Source organism: Vollenhovia emeryi, unplaced genomic scaffold (genome assembly GCF_000949405.1).
Source record: "Vollenhovia emeryi isolate VEMERY1.0 unplaced genomic scaffold, V.emery_V1.0 DF939203.1, whole genome shotgun sequence".
Classification (NCBI taxonomy): Eukaryota; Metazoa; Arthropoda; class Insecta; order Hymenoptera; family Formicidae; genus Vollenhovia; species Vollenhovia emeryi.
Genome location: NW_011967163.1, coordinates 244,006 through 266,565, shown reverse-complemented (window position 1 = coordinate 266,565; position 22,560 = coordinate 244,006). Strand labels below are relative to the sequence as shown.

The following is a 22,560-nucleotide window of genomic DNA, read 5'->3' as shown; positions in this document are numbered from 1 at the left end:
ACAAGGCTTAACAGACGACTGGTTGAATCTATCAGACTTTTTTTTCAGTGTAGCAAACGTTTTAATAGAAGTAAACGTGAAATTAGTAGATTTACTGGAACACAATTTTAACCTAATTAAATCTTTTTACTGTAACTTGTTTGAATACAAGCTGCGACCTGGTCAGGTTCAAATACGATTCACTTCAATTCAAATATTCAAATACGATTCGCGCGTCTAACCAATTGTCCTCGCGACGCTAGGAACATCGCGTCTAGTGACGATCGTCGTCACTAGACGACGGTCGTCAGCCCTGACGACGTCCGTCCGCCGGCGTGTAATGTAATAATCGGGCGTGTGAGACTCGCGACGATATGATCCTTGTGTGGCGGACGAGGATCCGCGTTAGCATGAGTATCGCAAGTATTTGAGATCGCAGAGATCCACCCGCTGTCTTCCCTCTTTCTCTCCTTTCCCACTCGGAAGATCGTCGCTCGCGCGGTTGCGAAGGGACGCGAGGATGAGCCTCAGTCTGACAAAGTTGTTCTCGAAGAAACGGAGCGGTCCCGCCGTCGACACCGTGGCCGCGGAGATCGGCCTGCCGACCAACGTCTCGCACAAGTTCCACGTAAGCAAGAATGCGGAGACCGGGCAGCTTGAGGGCCTGCCGGACCCGTGGATACGCCTGCTCAACACGCAGATCTCCAAGTCGGAGCAGGACGAGCACCCGGACGCGGCGTTGCACGCCATCAAGTTCTACAACTACTCGATCAAGCGTCGGCCGCAGGATCAGGAGGTCTTCAAGCCGTTCGTCACGCAAGACCTGATCGAGGAGGAGTCGCAGGCGATCGACAACATCCTGACAAGCAAATACCGGTCGGGCGCGTCCGATGACGATCGCCTGGCCTGCGACAGGGGCTCGACGGACGAGCGGACGTTGCCGGAGCTGCCGCCGAAAGTGAACAGGCCACCGAGGCCGCCGAAACCGCCGAAGCCGCCGAAACCGGCGCCGCGCAGATGCAACGACCGGGCGGAGAAGAGCCTCACCGAGATACTGGAGGATCTGAACACGTTTCGGATCAGCGACTGCGAGGAGGACCCGCCACGGGGCGAGGAAGAGGAGGAAGAGGAGGAGGAGGACGTTGCGCCGAGCAGAATAGAAGAGAGTCCCATCCTGCGGAGGAAGACGGAGTCAGCTGTGAGGCTCAGTGACGAACAGGTGTACGAGGAGCTCAGGACCATCTGCCAGCCCGGCGACCCCAACTTGCGCTTCGAGAGAACGAGAGAGGTGGGCGCCGGCGCCTCCGGGACTGTGTTCATAGCCACCGACCTGGAGCACGGTCGGAAGGTGGCCATAAAGGACATAGACCTGTCGAAGCAACCAAAGAAAGAGCTGATATTGACCGAGATCAAGATTCTCAAGGAGTTTCAGCACCCGAATCTGGTCAACTTCCTCGACGCCTACCTCGTGGACGAGCACCTCTGGGTGGTGATGGAGCTGCTGGAGGGCGGCCCGCTCACCGACGTGGTCACCGAGACCGTGATGAAGGAGGTGCAGATCGCGGCCGTCTGCCGGGAGGTCCTCAAGGCGATAAGCTTCCTGCACACCCGGGGCATCATTCACAGGGACATCAAGTCGGACAACGTGCTGCTGGGGATGAACGGCGCGGTCAAAGTCACGGACTTTGGCTTCTGCGCGAACATCGACGGCGACGAGAAGCGGCAGACCATGGTCGGCACGCCGTACTGGATGGCGCCGGAGGTGGTGACGAGGAAGCAGTACGGCAAGAAGGTGGACATCTGGTCGCTGGGTATAATGGCGATCGAGATGATCGAGGGCGAGCCGCCCTACATGAAGGAGACGCCACTGAGGGCGTTATACCTGATCGCCGCCATCGGCAAGCCCTCCGTCCCGAGGTGGGACACCCTCAGCCCGACCTTTCAGAACTTCTTGGAGAGATGCCTCGCCGTCGAGGTCGACGAGCGAGCGACCGCCGAAGAGCTGCTCTCGCATCCATTCCTAGAGAACTGTGCGGAATTGTCCACACTGACCCCGCTGATCCGCGCGGCGCAGAGAATTCTGCAAAAGGCATTTCGCTAAATATTCCTGAAAAACACTTTCATACCGATACACTCGCGATACGCCGGTCTCACGATACTTCATCGCCGTCACGTTGCGCCGGAGGGGAAAATACGCTAACTGAAAGCTCCGGAGAAATTTTTCTGTTCTTACTGCACGTGCAATTTTTATGTCTTCAATTTATTCGACTGCCCTTCGTTTTTATTTCGCTGTGCTGGTTTACACGTGTACAAAACCAAAGCACGGTAACAACGCTTGATAGTCATTTTAAGTTATTGTAATCAAATGAGATCGTTGTTAAAAAATGAACCTAAGTAGTTACCTTCGACTTGTGCTACTTAAGTACGTCACGTTTATTATTATTGCAAGTTGGTATCGTGGAAATCATTGGTGGAAATATTCAGATCGGTTTATCGACTTCCAAAAGAAGCCACTCACCTCGTTACGTGCAATACGATTCATGATGAATTAGAATTTAACTCGGGTACATTTCCGCTCAATGACTAGGTGGATGGGCATTTTGCCGCTCAGGTTAAGTATTTGCCGGAACAACGGACGTTTTAGCTGTAAATAATTGTGGACGGAATGCACTTTTGTATGCTTTTTTGAAGGATGAGTGGAATACATACAATGTTCGGAGATACTTTTAATAGCAGTTACAAAAAGGGTCATAGAGAACACTCGGTAATTACTCCTTTTACAAAACTGTACTTAGATCATTGTACAGAAACATTAAGGGGCAAGAAAGACAATAATCGAGTCAATTATATTATCTCTGATAACAATGAGAGCCCGCTAAATCAGATGCTCTTTCCCAGAACAATAAATTGGATAAGGCCCACGATAACATGAATTATAAGATAAGTTATTTGACTATCTAAGCTGTTTTACGCAAGAAATTGAGTGACATTGATTGCCATTGTAAGGCAATCTGTTGAATAGTAAAACCATTACGAATTATATAACGACAACCACCGTACAATGCATTTTTATAAAATCACCGAGACGCACACGCGCGTGCACACGTACACACGGTTTTATAAGATTTTTATCCCTACTTTTATAAAACGTACACCTTTTTGAAAACTTTTTGTATCTTCTAAGAGCGCGGTATTGCTCAAACATAATAATCACATATAGCTATATATTTTTTAAATAACCCATATGTATATAACTGAAATGTTCATAGCATAATTTAAAATGCAAATTGACTAAACGTGTAATACGATTGGATTACTGTAAAGAAAGGATATCTAGATATTTAAGATGATTCGAGCAAGTAATATCAAGTATATATAAAATCACGACTGTGATAAACGAAAGTTAAGTTGTATTAATATTTCTATAGAGTATAATTTTTGTGTTTTACCATATACATTATGTTAAATTATACTGGAAATATTAAGTCGCGGCAATAGTTCAAAGTATAGTTATTGTACATTCTAAGCAGGACCAAGTGTTATCTTTCGATCATATAACACATTAACGCATGTGCCGATAAGCTAATGTATTAAAACAGTATTGTAATCGTTTGCACGACTTCGAAATAAAAAATGCATTGTTATTTGTAGGTTCTATTAATTGATAAGATATATTCAAAGAGTTTTCGAAAAGACCATTCAAATTTTTAATGCGAGAAATGCGCATAACGTACGATATTCTAATATTTGTGCCTTACTAGGTAAATATACGTTTCTAATTAATAATAGGCACAAAAATATTATCAGACGATAGTAACGTGCGAAGTTGTGATTATAGTAAAAAAAAAATCAAATAAGATGCTGTAACGGCTTCGAGAATCGTATATAATGTAATATATTATTTTCTGTACGTTGGATAGAGGAGAAAAATGGACACCAAGACGATACATCCGTAAAACATTACGTATATTTAGACAATAAATATTTTATTGAGAAGATAAATTCTTCATTAAACTGCCGATAATTCTATTTAACTTATAAGGTTATATACAAGTGAGTCGTTTATTTTATATATATATATTTCCAATTAACAAATTAATCGGAAGTGAGTGCTTCATTCGAACATACACGAATTTCTAAATATGCGGGCGAAAATAATGTCTAATAATTTAAATATTTATAGTAAATGATACACTAAAGACACTGATATTTCATAACTTTGACTCAGAAGATGTACATCTTGCATACCGCTCCCATATCACAGGGCCAATAATTTGCTGATATTTACAAAAGTAGACTTATATAAAATATGAACATTGTAATTATTTACAAGATTGAATACAATAATGGACACTTCTCAATCTTTTTATGGATATTAATCCGTAATTCAGTAAATTAAAAACTTTGACAAATAAAAATTATGCTCAGAAATGTAAAGAATCGTTTCGGGACTCGCAGATTAAGATTTAATCAACGTTTCCATTAATTAACTTACGAAACCGAAAGAATATGTCCATAATTGATTGCTTTCAATATTATTTTGGCAGTAATATATAAATTAGTCCCTTCAGTCACAGTTTCTAATAACAGCGACGAGCGGTTTGTAAAACGCTTTCATATAAATATAAATATAAGTTCATATAAATATAAGTCGTCTTCTCTATTTGATCACATAAATGGCACGAAAATAGGATTAACATTACTTACGTTTATTCCAAAAACAGCCAACAATTATATACACAATAGTATAGTTAATATTGAGCTTTCTTTCCTACTTAAATTCTATTTTTTTAAAAACATAGTAACACAGTTACAATGAATGATACTCATCTCTCTTGATGCAAGAAAACGAGCTGTTTTTGCAATAAACGAAACGTCGAACAAGTTGAATACTTGGTTAAGAGCGATTAATACGCGTCGCGTTTGTACCTCAGCGCCTGCATTCTGCCAGCCGCGAGAAAAGCTGGATCCTCCAGCATTGCTTTCAGAATAGCCAGAAACTCGGCCGCTTGATCCTCGTCGATCGCTCGTCTATCGTACGACAGCCTCGTTGCCATTCTTGTTACCTTTATTAACGAGGAGTCTGCAAGACGTTACGAAAGTATCGTCGGTTACGGTTAGAAATCAGTTAGGTGTCGTTTACAAGATCTTCAAAAAAATTACCCAGCTCTTCTCGTCCCGAGCCTACGGCTAGAACAGCCGTTTGTGGAGGATTTATAATGGCAGAAAACTCCTTGATACCAAACATTCCCAGGTTCGAAATTCTGCACAACAAAATTGCGCGTGTACGTACGTGCGTATAAACGCGCGCGTGCACATAGTTCTCGGACGTTAGGGCCTTACGTGAACGTTCCTCCTTGAAACTCGTGTGGCTTGAGCTGCCCCTGCTTCGCCTTTTCAGCCAATTCTCGAATATTTTTTGCGATATCCGCAAGGCTCTTAGTGGCAGTGTCGAACACTATCGGAGTAATCAGACCCGTTTTCGTCGCCACTGCTACGGACACGTCCACCTTTGGAACTCGAACGATCTAACACCGGTCGATTGTTAGTGTTGTAATTGGGTCGCGCATCCCAGCGCAATTGTATCACAATGTTAAAACTAATCGTGCTAACCTGTCCATTTTGATACAACGTGTTTATATCGGGACACTCGATAAGCGCGTGAGCGACGGCCTTGGTAACAAAGTCGTTAATTGAAACACGTATATTCTCAGTCTTTAACTTCGCGCGGAGCTCGAGCAACTTGTCTATATTTATATCCACGACCGCGTAAGCGTGCGGTATAGTCCTCTGGAAAGTAGTTTCGATTGAATATTAAAACAAATAAGTAAATTTCATGGGGAAAAACTCTGTCGCAACGTACCTTCGACTCTCCGAGCCGTTTGGCGATAACGGCACGAATGTTAGATATTTCGATGTCTTCGTAAGGAGACGGTCGGCCAACCGGGACAGATATCTTTTCCGAACTCGGAGAACGCGCCCTCGCAGTCTCCGGAGCTGGTGCTAGAGAAAGATAACCGTTAAATAAAAATATTAAATATCACAGAGTTACTTCTGGAGATAATAGGGGGGGATCGTGCCATTCTTTTCGAATGCCCTGTATTTACCGGATTTAGGCGTGACTTTTTTAACGTTGTGCGCCTGAATATGCGCGAGAACGTCGCCCTTCAGTAAACGATTCGTGCGCCCAGTGCCCTTGATTGAGCCAGAGCTCAGGCCATATTCCTCCAGCAGCCTCTTCACCGCCAAACCGTACACTCTGTGCGGAGGACAACATATTCAACATTTAACGAAACACTTGAATTTATAAATGATGGATAAACGACATTAGTGTGACCATGAATTATTAAAGAGATTGATACGCACTGCCCGCTCGACGGTGCTTTGGCAGCAGCCGGTTGAGCGGGACTCGGTGCTGCGGACGGTGCCGGTTTAGTCGACGTCGGGACAACAGCCTGCTTCCAGTCCATTCCTTTCTCAACCATGACGGCGATCAGCTGTCCCACTTCTACTTGAGAGCCTTCCGGAACCTAACAGCCGACAGTATTAGTTGATCCAAGGAAGAAACGTGATTTTCTCCCTTCGCAATTAAACACAAGAACTTTACAAGAATTTTCGCGAGCACGCCTTCCTCCTCCAATTCGAAGCTCATGACCGCTTTATCCGTCTGTATGTCCGCCAGCGCGTCACCCGGCTGTATCTCGTCACCTTCCTGCTTCAGCCACTTCACGATTGTACCTGTTGTCATGGTTGGTGATAGGGCGGGCATGGCGATGTTGTTTCTGGAAATTAGACAAATTGTACAAGGACAGTTTTTGAGAACGTGGCTTCCCAAACGTACAAGCCATCGTTTGCGCAAATAACTATGAAGCACATTAAAGGATCATACTGGCCGGGTGGTGGTTCCGCTCTCGCAACAGGCGCGCTTGGCTCAGCGGAGGACGCTGGCGGCGCCGACGCCGCTGGAGGTGCCTGCGCCGAAGCACCGCCCGGCATTTCCACCGTTTTCCAGTCTTCGTCGGCCTCGACAGTGAGAGCTATCAGAGTCCCCACTTTAATGTCTTTGGTTCCTTCGGGCACCTAATCAACATAGCCCATTGCAATTCGTACAAAGTGCGTAGACGTGGATTTGACTGATTTGCCGCTACATTTGGCTACTCACAATTATCTTTGCCAGCACACCCTCGTCGTCGAATTCCATCGTGACGATGGCTTTGTCTGTCTGAATGTCCGCAACAGCGTCGCCGGGATTGATCCGGTCGCCCTCCTTCTTGAACCACTTCACTATGGTGCCGCTCTCCATAGTGGGCGACAAAGACGGCATCAACAATTCCTTCCCCGTCACTGAAAGCAAACAGTCCCTTCAGTCAACGTCTTGGCCGCATAAATTGAGAGCACCAATCGTATTATCATAAATTTGCGACAGATTTAAATATTGTAACCAGGTAAAATACTTCAAAACGGGCGTGTTCTCCGCCGTAGGGTAAAATTTAAGCGAGAGAGTCGCTGGGGAAGGAAACGCATTGCGCCGAAGGGGATGTTGATCGCCAGGTATCGCGTGAAAATCAAAAGATTCGATTGCATAACCAGAAGGACGCGAAAATTTGTTTATCGAGCGCAACAGGAGGGCCCGATCTACGATCGGGGAGCGTTGGATTCGTCTTCGACGCGAACGTCGGACGTTCGCGCCGTGACAGCTTCGTCTTCTCGCGGATATTTCGCGTCGAGCTCGGTCTCCTCTTTCATCGAGAGGTAACCTCCAAGTCGACGGACGGGAATTGCGGGGCGGAAAGTCGTGGTTCTTGAATAAATGTCGTACCGTCGAGGACACCGCTGGTGCGGAAGCATAATCGTTGACACTTTAAGGGCACGGAGACGCGGGGCGCGACGCGGCTGGCGTGCTTCAGTGACAGGAGCACGAGCCCGGATCTTATCATGTGCGCCATTTTTCACGTGAGACCACCGTGCGATGTTGCCCGCGAGCGAGCCGTGACCTCAAACCGATTGACCTTTTCGCTGTGCGCTATGTTCGTCAATTGACCGATCGCGAGGCTACCCGGGCGTCAGATCAAGTTCCTCTCGTAACTCGCTCTCTTCCCAGCGGTTCTCTCGCTTAATTCTCACCTCGCGGGAGGAGTAGGTTTAATTCGGAAATTTTGACTCGCAAGTCGTGTAAATTCGTTGCGAGTTCACGAGAAAAGAATTTCGGAGTTTCAGTTAACGAGAGAAGATAATAAATGAGGGCAAGGTGACAAATAATAAAACTTCGTGGATGTCAAGGGTTCTCTTTGAATTTCCGACTTATAAAATGAATGGACGAATCACTTCTCACTGGGTTATGCTAATTCACAGAGAATTTTAAAAAGTGAATACTTTTAAGTTTGCATCACGATCATTTGCGCGCGGTTTGACCAAAACAGTCAATCCCACATCCGCCAAATTTTCTTTCGAGGGTACCAGAGATATTTTATCCCTTTCCAACTCATTTCTAGAAACGTTCTCAGGCGCTCAAAAAGAATTCGCTTTTATATCGCCAATTCTGAGCGCTTCTTCGGATACAAAAGTAATTCTCTTTATATCCTACGGAGAATTCGCGCCGAAAAGAAATCCTTTCGCAGTTTACTTTCAACACATTCCCAGCGAGACATGACTCGTTGATCGATGTCGAATCGACGAATCACTTCTCACTGGGTTGTGCTAATTCACAGTTTGACCGAAACAGTTAATCCCGCATTCGCCAAATTTTCTTTCGAGGGTACCAGTGATATTTTATCAAACAAGCGCGCGATCGACGCCGTTCAACCTTCGATTACGGGGAGGATGGAAGAAACGACCCCGCCGTTCTTGCTCGCCATACTTTTATTTCATTCGTTATAACAATAACAGTTTCTTGTCCCGCGGTAATTCGCATACAGTGCGTTTAATAATATCCCGCGACATCCGTGACGTCGCAATTACGAAACCGGATCCGGCGCGGCGCGGCGCGGCGTTCGAATTCGCGCGCGCATCGGCGATTATCGATACTATCGACGACCGCGCGCCTGCGATTCTCGAAGTCGGCGCCGGGGGTGGTGCGACGGACTTTTGCCGAGAGGTGACCGTCGCGTTTCTTTTTGGGGAGCAAAAGCGTACAGCCGGCGTCTCTCCGAGTTGCCCGACCGCGCCGCGCCGTTTTAAATCGTGCGCGATTATGTACATGGGATAAACGTCGTGATATTACGTGCCTATACAGTGACGCGTACGCGCGCGCGTGCGTATGTCGCGCGCGCGTAGATTATACCGTTATAAAAACTTATTGCTAAGAGCTCGGGAGTCGGTGTGTATGCGTGTGTCCGGGTTGTGTTTCTCAAGTTGGTGGACGCGCAAGGGAGCCGGTCGTCCCTCCGGCATCCGGGTGGAGTTTCACGGGTCGTCGGGGGTGAGTCTGTACTTCGACTAACAATAAGTATTAATTTCTACGTCGGCTCTACGTGATTCTTTTTGGACCAGCAATATATAAATTCATTGAAATTGTACGCAACTTTTCAATATATATATATATATATATATATATATATATATATATAACACATATTGAAATAATCTAATGTATTATACATATGCAGCGTGATATTTAACGCATTTTATGATGCATATTATATTTTATTATCATACAATAATGTATTATATATGATAATAGATTATAATATCATGTATATTATAGCAATAAAGCTGTATAAATAATATTATATATGTATATATACTGAATATGAATTTGATATATATATATAAATAAATAATATATTAATGTAAGATAATGCAATATAATATACATCATAAAATATTATGTTATATGTCACGTGTATATGTAATTTACTATACATAATTTAATACATAATATTTATATATTATATACAGGACGTACCTAAACTGGCGAAAAATATTCTAAGGACCAAGTACTTTGTAACCTTTTAAGGGCCCGTTTCACAAATATCGGTTAACTGCTAACCGAAGGTTCATCGATTCTCTGTCTCTTCTTAAATAATAAGATGGAAAAGGATAGGGAGTCGAGTGAACCCTAGTTAACAGTTAACCGATGTTTGTGAAACTGGCCCTAAGACGAAAGTTCTAACACGAAAATGCCGAGGCTGTAATAGTTTTCAAATGGGAGGATCATTATTCGAGATCGCCAAACTATTGTAGCCTCGACATTTTCGTATTATGCCCGTTTCTACCAATGCAGATTAACTTTAATCTCGGCTTGAATCGCTCCTTGTCTTTCACCAACTCGTAAAACTAGAAAAAGACACAAAGTTGAGCCGAGATTAAAGTTAAACTGCGTTGATAGAAACGGGTACTAGAACGTTTGTCGTAAAACGTTACGAAGTACCAGTCGTTAAAATATTTTTCGCCAGTTTAGATACACCCTGTGTATAAAAAAACTGTCCAAAATTGCACCGCGACGCCGGGGGGAAGGGGGCGCACGTTGCCGAATGATGAAAGGATACCGCGATATCAATAAAAAGAAAAAGAACTCGTCTCAAAGTGTCGACGAGTCGAATTTAGCGCAGGATACTCGTCGCCGCACGGTCTCGTTTTGTTTTCCCTCCGCGCTTTCTTTCTGCCCCAGCGACAACCCCGCGATCGATGTGCTTACGGCGATTCTTTTAATTGACGATCACTCGATCGCTCGCGATAGGAATTTGGCACTCCTCCCTCATGGCCATGCGTGACACGACATTGCTCTAAACATTAAAACGCCATGCTACAATGGCCCGTGAAAAATCCTGTGTGTATAACGTTAATAGCAATACGGGCGCTTCAGAAGCGTATCGTACCTTACAATCTAGTTTTACACGGTAAACCTCGCGCTCGCTCTCGCCAAGCTCGACGAGCGAAAATTCTACACTCGGGCTCTCTATTCTAGTGCGAATTTCCCCTCTGCTTTTCTCGTTTAGCCCCTTCACGACCGGTCCCGCTGCTCGCTTCTCTAGTTTCTTGGGACGCCAGGATGTCCCGTAAACTCTTAAAAAGTAATGTTAATGATAAAAACGGAAGGTAATTCGGTCGTGAAAGGGTCAAGAGGAGCAACACCCTTTTTCTAATCTCGGACGCGTTTACAACGCGTTTGTCCTCGTTAAAATGAAGAGCCCGCTGTTAAATCTAATGGTTACCGCCGCCTCGCTCGGACCTCGGCGAGGGGCGGCAAGTTCCGCCGTAACGTCGACGTATAAAAGTTCGCATCGCGAAAATGATTGTACGTAAAACGGGGACAGTATACGTAACGGTGTATATTCAAAAACCAGATTCTCAGTCGGGGGGAGAGAGAGAGAGGTGTCCCGCAGTCTCTCGGTGCTCGTACAAATGTACCGATTGTACGATTTGTGAAAAGGACTTTCGAAAAGAGCGACTCCCGCGATCTGCCGTGAGAGACCTGCGGTAAAAGGTTCTTCCAAAGCCGGAGAATATCGCCCGGGGAGCGCGGATCTCCGGGTCCTCGTCGCGCGCGAATTACATTTCCGGCAGATATCCAGCGCTCGACCTGGACGAGCCGGGGTCAGTAAAAAAATGACGACGATCGACTGGAAGGAGACGAGCTCGCTCCGATCGCGGTTGACGTTCCTGTCCGTCGCGTAGATCGTCGCCTGCGCTTCCCTCATACGCTTCTTCGTGGATGCTCGCACGTGCACGAGCTCTGGTCGAGTCGGCGAACAATGACAGCTACTTCTTATCGTGCTACTTAGTCGATGATTATGTACAATGCGATCAGTGCGCGAATAAAAAGCACTTTCTCGGCTCGCCACGCGCGAACTTCCGCTCGTTAGTAATCATCAGGAGGAGAAAAAGAGTTCCTTCCGTCTCTTGTCTTCCTGCTCTTCGCGTTGGCAGTAGTTTGTGCTTCCGTGTTGCGTTTTCTTCCGAGACGACGCTTTAGGAGTAGTAGTTTTCTCGCTGCTGATAAAGTGGTAGAGGAGCCACGGGCGAGAGGTCCTCGTCGTCTAAGCTCGACTCGGTTCTCAGGGGAAGCGTCGCTAGAGCTTTCACTGCCGACAAACGGGACGCGATAAAGCAATCGTAGATGAATTATATTCAGATAAACATTAACGTAACATTTAATAGAAAATTTAATAATAAATATGCTAATATATATTTACACAATATTAACATATTGCGGATCATTATGCTTATTGAAAATGGGGTCTCGTTAGCGTTTCAATTTTTACTATATTCTACATAGCTTTATTTCTTGTTCGTCTGCGAGTCCCATTTCAATAAACGCAATCGCAATTCAAAAGTAATATTGCGGCTGTATCTGCTTAGCTCGATCGAGGGGGGAAAAACGTAGCGGAAAGAAAGACGAAAAAAAGGTGAAAAAACAAACCTGAAAATGACAATGTGACGTGCGTGTCCTATAGGGGGGGGATGGAGCAAGCATGTCGATCAGTGTGCCTGGTTACCTACACACAAGCACAAAACAGTCCAGACAACAATCCAGATTCCATAAGACGAAACTCTACTCGCTTGTCTCGCGCAAAAGCCGTTAATAAGATCTTTAAAAAAGGAGCACGTATTCGAGACGATGCATGCGTGTCCGAGAGGAGATTATGTGCGAAAAAATAATGTAAATCGAATGAAACGATGAAACGTTGAAACGTTCGAACGTCTGCGAGCGGTGGAGTGGCAAAAATCATCGCGCCAGCGATATCGAAGACTGACCGTTGCGTCGAATGTGGTTTAAAAAAAAAAGAAAAAGAAAATGAAAAAATACGCTTCTCGCCTTCTGGAAGCTGAACGGAAACGAGCATGCCACAGCTGTTACGTATAATAGACGATTACAAATTCATGCAGATAGTCGCTTTCTGAAATGCTGTCGGACACGTACCCGCTACCATCTTACTTTTCTCCATCACTTGCTTCGCCAGTATCTGATTAAGCTGGAGTATGTGCTCCCTCTGCCTCTTCTCCTCCACTACCTTGCGCTTCAAGGTGTCCGATTTCTCCACGTTGGAATCGTCGTCTGAAACCGCGCGTACACATTTGTAAATAATATCTTTTGTCATCGTACACGCTGAAAATGTCAGACAATTGAGGGGGCGAGGGGAAAAAGCGTGTTGCATACCACCTCCTTCCGGCGCAGTCACGGTTGTTTCCGAGAGCATTTTCCTAATCGCTTCCGCCTTCTTCAAGCGCTGCTCCTGCTCTTCCGCCGTTAGCTCCGGCGTCTGAAACATTAACAACACAGATACAGCACGGCGCGTAATTTAATTCTATTCCCGTACGCCGCGGAAGAGTTTTGCCAATAATTGAATGTCATCGCGTAATACAGATTCTGGATGTAGAAATCTTTTCGGCATCGAAAGCACCGACTGAATCGATTTTTCTAAAATTTTAAGAAATCAACGGAGTGCAAGCTACAAATACCTGCTCGGGAATATATCGCTCGGGAATGACAATCTTATTGGGCGTGCCTAGCAGCTGGTCTATGGTGCTCTCGTTGTATTTCAACTCCTTGTGACTCAGCGTCGACCGCACCACGTCGGGAGCGTTAATCCGGGGCCTGAGCGCTCTTTCCATGTCGAGATCGTCCCTTGCTCTGCCCATACCCTAGAAATTGCCGAAAACAATCCGTGTAGCGCGTGTACGTGAGCGCGAGATGAGGATTTTCGAGAAACCGCCGCGACGGCGAAACGATGAGTCGAAAGCGAGTGAGAGGAAGTAGACGAAGACAGTGGAAAGTGAGAGAGAAAGACAGAGAGAAAGAGAACAGAAGTTGAATGGAACGAAAAAAATACCATCTTCGAGAAAGTGTCCTCTAGATCGAGCACCGGTTTGCTACTAGACACCGTGTAATGCCGCCTTTTCTCGCGAGGGACCTGCCGTCTCCTCGGTCCCTCCACTCTCCTCTCCGTCATCTCTTTGATAATCTGTTTGGCAGCCTCGCTCTTGAACACCGGCGACAACTGCGGCGACTCGGACTGGCTCGCGCCCGCCGCTGCCGTCGTCGCGGCGGCGGTCGGTCTCTCGTGCACGCCGACGTTGCTCGGCGACGTTAATTCGGGGCTCATGGCACCCGCGAGAGTGCCGATTTTCTCGTATTGCCTGTACGGCCCGAGCGAGTAGTTGTGATAGTGAGGCTGCGCGGCGGTCGTCGCGGCCACCGCCGCCGCCGCCGCCTGCGGCGGATAATTCTGGCTCTGGCATGGGCTGTACGACGAGGCGGTGGAGTAGTTGGGCGAGCTCATCGGCACGTGAGAGCTGGACGTGGGGCTATCCGTGTACGGTGACAGAGTGCTATCGGAGCTGCCGTCGTGACTTTCGAACTGCGATGGAGCGTCAAAAAAAATTGTCAAATGCGGGACCGACGGGATCAACAAAAACGGGCGGGACGAGCGGCTGGATGCTCGGGGTAGAGAACGAAATCATCGGTAATATTCACAAAAATAAAAAAATACGTCAGCGAACGTGTGGGAGGGGGAAGTGAGGCTCCGCTATACTTGGGTGAAAACCGGGACTGTCGCTACATCGTTCTCCGGGCATCGAAGTCACCGCGCGGGACTTACCCTGATCTTATGCCGACGCGCCATCATGCTCTTCAGCGCGTGCATGCTGTCGCTTCGCGGCGGCGGCACCACCGGCCCGTAGTGTATCCCGGAATGCTGCTTTTGCCCGCCGAAACCGCGCGGCAGGGACATGCTCCTCTGGAACTGGACTTCGTCCAGCTCAGACAGCTGAACCGTGCTCTGCGCGTGAACGATCGGCGACTCCTCCACCACCCGGCCAAGCTGGGCTTTCTGCATGTTAAAAGATCCGCGTTAGCACAGGTTGTAGAGAAATGGACCGTCTTCTCTTGCCTCTATTTCGTTTGACCCGAGGGGGTAAACCACTGACCAAAATCATGTACACCAATGCCTACTAATGTCCACTGGGCATTACTTAATCTTATCATCTTATTTTATCTTTATGCGTGTGTTAACTTTGCACCCCAACTTCAAAATTTTGTTGTTCTGACTGGAGTTCCCGCTTCTTTTTGAAGAGTTTGAGAGTTCCCAATAATTTATAAAAAGAGTTCTGCTGATTAACGATCAGAAATTAAAATTTAAAAAATCGGGTGCCAACTTCTTATTGAAATTTGAGATCGAATAGTTCTGAATGGTCGAATAGCTTCGTTTTGCGATTATCTGGAGTTTCTGATGCATAAAAAATTTTTTCGGTTAATTAAAAAAATAATAAAAATCTTTGAAAATTTTATTTTGAAATACAATAGTTCTGAGTGATTTATATCGTTATTACGTTATTACGTTTATTTCGAAGAGTTCTCGCTGACTAAAAAATTTGTTAACCGCAAATATAAAAAGTTACACACTTTAAATGGCATTTTAGAATTTAGCTGTGCGCCATAAGACTTTCCGTTAAAACTCGTCGAGAACTGCCTAGAACTCCAATCAGAACTACTCGGAACTCTGAAAAATTTTTCGACCTCCGGACTTAGAAATTTTTCGTTAATAAGTGGTGGAGTTGGTTTGACCATTTGAAAGACCGCGCGTAACCATAAGGCGACCTTACCTCGAACTTTTGGGAGCCTCCGAAGTCATCGTCGCACAGTCTCTTCGCGCCGCCCGGCGCTTGCAGACCGTTCGCCAGGGGAATCCCGATATTGCCGGTTCTGTCGCCGCGGTCCCTCTGCCGCCTCTCCGACTCGCGTTTCACTATGCGCACCGTTTTGATCTCCTGCTTCTCGCGACCGTGCATTAATCCTGAGGAGAGTGCGGGGACGGAATGAGACTTCTGAATGTATATCGGGTAAATGCGCTTCCGCGGCGGAACGGGTGACTTACCGGCGAATTTATTGTCCTCGTTCTGCCTATAATTGTCGTTCAGTAACAACGCCTCCTCGCTCAACGGGGGCGGCGGCGGCGGCGGGATATACTCCGGAGCAGGGTTTGGCGTGCCGTTGATAACGCTTCCGTTGTGCTTGCTCGTGTCGGCGACGTAATCGCCTTGCGTTAAAAGCACAAATCGATATACGGGTTAATTGCTACTCACGATGACACTTGTACGAATGGACGTGAATTTCTGTTAATACGACAGAGTGAAATCTCTCATGTAATTCAACAAGAATATTACCTGCCGCTCTCGAATCCGTATTAACATATAGAGGCGCCACTTGAATCGCGCCACCCTTGCCCTGCATTTGATCCTTTAATAATTGTTGCTTCAATTGGTGCTGTTGAATCTGCTCGCGCAGCTGCGGCGAGAGCGCCGATATGTGATTTTGCGAGGGCTGTAGGACGGTCTGCTGATTGTGCGGCCGGTTCAACGGGGACAGGTCCTTGTATTGCGTAGGGGAACCGTATCGCTGGTGAGAGCTGTCGTTTTGCCTGTTCGGCGGCGAGATAGACAGAGACGGGCTCGACGGCGAGTCCAAACCGTGGTCCAGAGTTATCCCGGAATCCAGGTCGGTCTCCAGCCAGGAATTTTGCGTACGCTTCTTCGAATGATGATGCACCTGCGGAGCTGAGGGGGCACAATTGCATCTTTCAGGCACTTTCATGTCGCTCTCTTCTCGTCAAAAGTATACGTTGCAATTAGCATTTGATTAATATCGAGTTTGATAACTCGTTCATTCGCGACATACATTTGTGCAAATGTATACAAGGACTAGTTATTATCGATTGAAATGATTCCCTTGAACGTGGATTTAATTAGATAAAGTAATGATGAATCTTGATTGATGACGAGACTTTATCGCAGTATCGATTCTATAGTCCTCGAGTGAATTTGTAGTCCCCGAGTCAGCGGTTGCCCGTGGAGCTTTGGAATTTTCAACGGTCCCGACACCTCGTATTGTTAGACTCACCGTGCGGTGGCTGCGGGCGAATCTGCTGCACCAAACTGTGAGATTTCTCCGTCAGTTGGCGAACTTGAATGCTCAGTTCCTTCCTCTGTCTCTGCAGGTCGCCGACGAGTTGTTGCACTCGCCGTAATTCCGCTTCCAGCGGCGCGGTCGTGCTCGTGGTGTCCCTCGCGATGTTACCGGCGTATCTTCTGGACGCCTGCACCTTTTGCCGCAGCACCACCAAGTCTTGCTCTAATCTCGCGTTCTCGGCCACCGTTTCCTCGAGTTTCTGAAAAGGCGTGTAAGATAGAGAAAGAGAGAGAGAGAGAGTCGAGCGGCTTGTCGGGGGGTGCGAGAAGCGCGCGGCGCTTTCAACGATAGTTGACGACGAGAATGGCAAAACTAAACGGCGAACGACGGAACTGAAAGGTGTATAATGTTGTGAATAATGCAATTTACCTGGAAGAATACCGGTTTTACCTGGAAACAGTGAATCGAGACTTTAATTGCGATACGTAATGCGATCCATTCTCTCGCCGTTTAAATTCTCTTGCGCGCTACTATCGTCTCGCGTTACTATTATCCCCGTAATAACGCGGATTCAGATTGCAAAGGATGAAGCGCGACAGAGGACAAAAACTTAATGAAAGCACGCCGAAGCGTGGTGAAACGCGCGTCCGTTTCAATCAAAAATATTCGTCAATAAACGAGCAACTCCGTGAAATCGTCGAAAAAAATCTGCTACCAGCGGGAACATGAGCAATAATGCAGGCGCGCTTGCATATTCAATACGTTTCGCGACGTTAAAAAAACATACGAAGAACGACGAGCAGCAATTACTCGCATTTTGAAATCCGGATTGACGCGCGAATTTACTTGTTTTTCTGCCAATCAGTCCGCATCGTTTTTTAATAATGGATTCGCGCGCGCGCGAGCGGGGTTCGATCGGAAACGCGTGCATTTTCGAAATTATCTACCTTCGAGTTATGAGCGAGCAGTATCCTCACTCTGCTCAGCTCGCGCTCCAACAGGAGTTGCTGCTTCCGATATCGCTCCGCCTCGGCCAAATTGCTTCTGCTGCCTTGCAGTTTGTGCCGCAACCCGCCCAAAGCCTTCTCAAGTATTTCCTGCGAGCATTAAGTCGACCAGGCGTGTAACATGATACAATAGGTTCCTATATCTCGGGATTAAAGACGACCGCTTGTCATCTCGCAGTTTATTGTTAAAAGGCCGTTTCCAACGACGCCGGCCCTCTTCTAAGTTGCAATAAATATCATATCGCGTGGGCGTGATCGCGGACGGAACTCTTCAGATTTGAAATTGAGCTCGATAGATATTGTCTTGAAGAATAGTGCACTGATAGAAAAAAAGGCATTCCGAACCACTTTTTGTTTACCGTGTGATTATTAAGGTGGATGATAGAAATGTAGTTAAATAGTAAATTTTTTAATTAGTTGGCATCACTGTGTCTATATGGTTGCTGCTACTAATATTATAGTAATAATTACTGTAAAAATGATACTCCTGACTATAATTATTTTACTATGCAATTATAGTTTCAAATACTACATATTTTTCTATCAGTGCGCGGAAAGCATTTCTCCTAGAAGAGACTCGGTAAACTCCCATACATTCGTCGCTCTGTCGACAGGCGGTTATAGCAGTTGCGTTTTTTTCGAAATGTAATTTTCGGAATTTTTCAAATAGCTCGGAAACTTCCTCCCGAGTAACCATTATTACGCTGATACCAACCTTGTCCTGTTGGAGACTATGCAGCGTGCCAGATTCCTCCTGGAGCAGTCGATCGAGTTTGTAGAGCTGCTGCACTTTAGCCTGCGACATAGAAAGGATATCGAGTGAACTACGAAACCTTCAAGTTTCGGTGTTCAAAGGACAAGCTAGCGTTTCAACTCGGAGCAGATCTCGGGGAAAACAGGGGATTCGCTGTCATTAATTCCAGAACAACGTTCCAGAATTCTTTGTTTTCTCGGCGCTCTGTTTCCTGTATTCCAAGGCAGGAGCCCGTAAAAGGGGAACGTGTTAAAAATAGTCCGGTCATATTCGGCCAAAGGGAACAATTTGACAATATTAAATTCCAAAATATACGTAATGACACATAATTTTAAATTACTGCAACAGCTATCGTACTTTAACAATGCAACAGCAGATATATTAACGCCAGTCGAGAATTTAAGAAATAAAATTAAGTGTTGAAACGACCTTACTGACACTTCTTTAGTCTATTATAACTTTACAATGTTTCGGCCAGTAATACTGGTCCTCTTCAGGTAACGAACTTACACGAGTATCCGTAAATGTCTGAAGAACAGAAAGAGCTATAATATATGGTCTTGCGAAGCAGGGAATCGAAATAACAATTAAGTTGTTTTTTATAATAAAAATTAATAAATATATATAACAAATTAAAACATAGAAATAAAGACTTACAAGGTTCGTCGAAATTTAAGACGTGAAATTATGTCAAACGTTAAAGACATCGCAGTACGTTGTCTAGTCATCGGCGTTAGAACACAGAATAGACAAAAGTCAGATGCGAAAGTCGCAAGAAAAATAAAATAAAATAAAAGAGTAGGGATGTAAATATTAAGTTAGTTTAATTAGTCTATCGTATATCAAGTTGAGATTTTCCGTATTTCGTTGTAGGTTGATGTGTTCTTATAACAGGGCAAAAGTGTATATTTATGTGTGTGCGACTGTGCGTGTTGTACCATTCAATCTTCGCACTCCATACGGAGTTCGGCATAAATAATTTCTTCGTAAAAATACAAGGGGTTAATTGTAATTAACACAAACAGAAACAGAAATATCTGTTCAGTTAATCAAACAAAAGTTTTGGTATTAAGTTTCGCTATTTGCTTCAATAAATTAAAACTAGCGTAAAATATACTCAAATAACATGAAGCGAAAATAACCCGGGGGGCGCAAATCAAGTTCAGATTTTCCACTTTGACTGCATTTCTCTAACCACGCAATTACTAAAATACTAGGATAGCGAGATACTAAGAGGATGCTGTCCGTAGAGACTTGACTAGTCTGGAAAGTATATCCTTTGGTAAAGTGAGCTCTTCGCAGAATTTACGACGGGTCATAAGTGTCGTCCGAGTTCGGTCTCTCTTGTGGTTTTGCCGGCGAGAGTAATTCTTAATTTTTCCACGTATCTTTTTTCCGATCGACCTTTTTTACAATCTGTCGACCGCGGATGCCGCTTAGTGTTACAGCACGCGGGAATTCAGGAATTATTTTCATTGGTAAAGAAGACTTCCATGTCTGATTCGCCTCACGCACAGAGTATTATATCGCGGAAATAGTGTAATACACGGAGAGAATTTTTGTCCTAAACCTGAAAGTCATATAATTGTGGGACAACGTGGATTTCGAAGAATTTTATGAGTCTTTTGAAATTTCACCATACATTTAACTAGTAATTATACTTAGTATACATTTTATTAGTAGAATGTATGGTAAAATTTCAAGAAACTCTCATAAAGTTCTTCACAATGCCACGTTGTTCCACGATTACGATGGTTTTCAGGATAAATTTTAAGAGAAAATTCTTCCCGTGTACGAAATGTATTAGACACGGAAATTGGAAGAAAGAAAACGTACTTTTACGGTCGATACCTGACGAGATTGAGAAAGCGAAGAACACTTTTTCGCAATCGAAACGTTCTCCGTAAGATCGTACACTTTTGATCAACATTTTTTTTGGAGATGTTTGTAACATCAAGAATTATTTGACGCCAGTACGTGACTAACAATAGTTAAGCTTTTAATCGACCATAACTGGCAACGTGTTTTTAGCACAGAAAATCTTTTGCGAAAAATATTACCTCAGCCAGGGTTTGAACCTGGACCTCCCTTACACTATAGGCGGGCGTCTCACTTATATGCCTCGGTGGCCGAATTGGCGAGACGCCCGCCTAGAGTGTAAGGGAGGTCCAGGTTCAAACGCTGGTTGTGGTAATATTTTTCGCAAAAGATTTTCTGTGCTAAAAACACAGTTGCCAGTTATGGTCGATTAAAAGCTTAATTATTGATGTTTGCAACGTTGTAAAAGTAAGAATTGTTTAAAAGTCCCAATCGAGCAACTGCCTTCGGGGCGCGTAACCGCACAAATTAAACACGCTTGGCTCTTTCGTGACAATTAAATGAATTACCTGTAATTGTCCGTGATCAGGACTCAGCCTGTCCCAATCCCTGCGCTCCTCGGCCAGCAGTCGTTGCTCCTGCACCCTCTGATTGAATTCCAGACGGTCGCGATGATCCCTCGCGTTCTCGTGCATCAGATCGTGGCGAGAACCGGAAACATTGCTGGTCCCGTTGGCAGTGTTACGATTGTACAAAGAACCCAGCTTCACCATATTGTCGACGAGGTTCACGAGAGGCTTGCTCTTCTCGTACTTTCGGGGGGGAAAATCAGATGCGATTAAACGTTCTCTCTTCAAACTACCGGCTTACCGGAAACGCGTCGTCTACGCGAACAATTCGAGATCGCGGATCCCCGCGGGGTCACGCGCTTGGCGCGACAAACGTGTCTCACCTGCTTCTCGAGATCCATCAGGTGCCTCTTGAGTTCCTCGAGTTTTTGAAGATTCTCTAGCCGCCGCGGCGTGTCGAGATCCGCCAGTCTAGCCTGCGGACGCAAACAATACACGAAACGTTTATCGCGCTGCCATCAGGAGTCCCTTTCTCTCTCGTCCGCTCACCGCTCGCGCCGATTAACGAAACAAAACACAGCATTCGCGTTTCCGCGCGTTAAGTGACACGTTACTCCGTGACATACAGCGCAAGCCGGACAATAATGCAACGGACACATATTTGCGTAGAAAGGCGACCCTAAGTTCGACTCGACTTTCTCCTCGAATCTCGCGCACGTCTCGCGCGAGAGATCACAGGTGTATATTCATCTACGTCCCACATTTGACGCTGAACACGCAGCTGTCTGATAACGTTTCCGAAGAGATCGTGTGTCTTTTTTTCCTCTCTATCGCATGAAACCCCGACTCGACGTTGAAACATGGGACGTGAAAGAGAGCAACGTATCGCGCTTGCCTAGCAGTCAAGTACACTTTGCGGATCGCGAGGTCCGCAAAGCGCAGTTGAATACGTTCAATCCGTTATTTGCGCGCGAGCGTTAATTTTTTCTACGTCACATCGTCGACGATGAGAGACACGATCGTCGATCGCTCGTACCGTATCATCGTCACGCGTGGATTCGCAATCTACGACACATCGATCTGTTCCAACGCATGCTGAAAGATCTCGTCAAACTGCACGGTCGTCTGTCAAAGCGAATTATCTCTCCTGCCTTCTCTCTAACATTAAAGCGATCGTTAAAAGCGGCGCTCCTCGAGCCCGAGGAGCCTACGACACACAGTATCCTCCGGACGGGCCCCACGACGACGCCCACCGTCGTCACCGGCACCGTCATCGTCCGCGGGACCATCTAATTACTGTGAAAATGTTCTGTGAGATCGCGTGCAAGAGGGACTCTCTTCGGACCTGCGCCTCGATCTCCATGTGGCACGTCTCCATCGCCTTGAGGACCGTCGCGTTCTGTCGTCGCAGCTGGATCAGCAGCAGCACCAGTTCCTCGTGGGTTCTGCCCAGGAGCTCGCCGGCGGAGACGCGCACCAACCCGGACGCGCCAGCCTGCGCCACCAGCCTGCCGCCGGCATCCGCTCGCAGGGAGCTGATGTTACTCTGTCGAGGCATGCAATCGTCTGTTAGCCACACACGCGCAA

At 46.0% G+C, this 22,560-nt stretch overlaps 3 protein-coding genes across 3 annotated transcripts in view; 1 reads left to right on the top strand and 2 right to left on the bottom strand.

Annotated features, from left to right (window-relative positions):
* Positions 1–284: 284 nt before the first annotated feature.
* LOC105561659 (serine/threonine-protein kinase PAK 3) lies at positions 285–3,972 on the top strand. The gene has a single exon (XM_012011830.1). It carries the CDS (start codon positions 500–502, stop codon positions 2,078–2,080), a length of 1,581 nt encoding a protein of 526 aa, XP_011867220.1. The 5' UTR covers positions 285–499; the 3' UTR covers positions 2,081–3,972.
* LOC105561660 (pyruvate dehydrogenase protein X component, mitochondrial-like) lies at positions 3,945–7,968 on the bottom strand. Its single transcript, XM_012011832.1, has 11 exons — positions 7,799–7,968; positions 7,142–7,323; positions 6,869–7,059; positions 6,587–6,761; positions 6,346–6,509; positions 6,087–6,238; positions 5,843–5,982; positions 5,593–5,769; positions 5,323–5,507; positions 5,143–5,243; positions 3,945–5,062 (listed from the first exon to the last, which is right to left on the bottom strand). Exons 1-11 carry the CDS (start codon positions 7,923–7,925, stop codon positions 4,887–4,889), a joined length of 1,770 nt encoding a protein of 589 aa, XP_011867222.1. The 5' UTR covers positions 7,926–7,968; the 3' UTR covers positions 3,945–4,886.
* Positions 7,969–9,842: 1,874 nt separating this feature from the next.
* The window catches only part of LOC105561657, a 154,625-nt gene continuing 141,907 nt past the window's right edge, over positions 9,843–22,560 (bottom strand). Inside the window, exons 14-28 of the mRNA XM_012011829.1 lie at positions 22,319–22,519; positions 21,357–21,449; positions 20,974–21,216; positions 18,548–18,628; positions 17,773–17,922; positions 16,817–17,084; positions 16,084–16,473; positions 15,795–15,956; positions 15,523–15,713; positions 14,520–14,750; positions 13,752–14,279; positions 13,381–13,563; positions 13,079–13,181; positions 12,842–12,976; positions 9,843–12,002 (exon numbers count right to left, since the gene is read on the bottom strand). Of these exons, the coding sequence (XP_011867219.1) occupies positions 11,890–12,002; positions 12,842–12,976; positions 13,079–13,181; positions 13,381–13,563; positions 13,752–14,279; positions 14,520–14,750; positions 15,523–15,713; positions 15,795–15,956; positions 16,084–16,473; positions 16,817–17,084; positions 17,773–17,922; positions 18,548–18,628; positions 20,974–21,216; positions 21,357–21,449; positions 22,319–22,519 (3,072 nt within the window). The 3' untranslated portion in view covers positions 9,843–11,889. The remainder of the gene's footprint in view (positions 12,003–12,841; positions 12,977–13,078; positions 13,182–13,380; positions 13,564–13,751; positions 14,280–14,519; positions 14,751–15,522; positions 15,714–15,794; positions 15,957–16,083; positions 16,474–16,816; positions 17,085–17,772; positions 17,923–18,547; positions 18,629–20,973; positions 21,217–21,356; positions 21,450–22,318; positions 22,520–22,560) is intronic.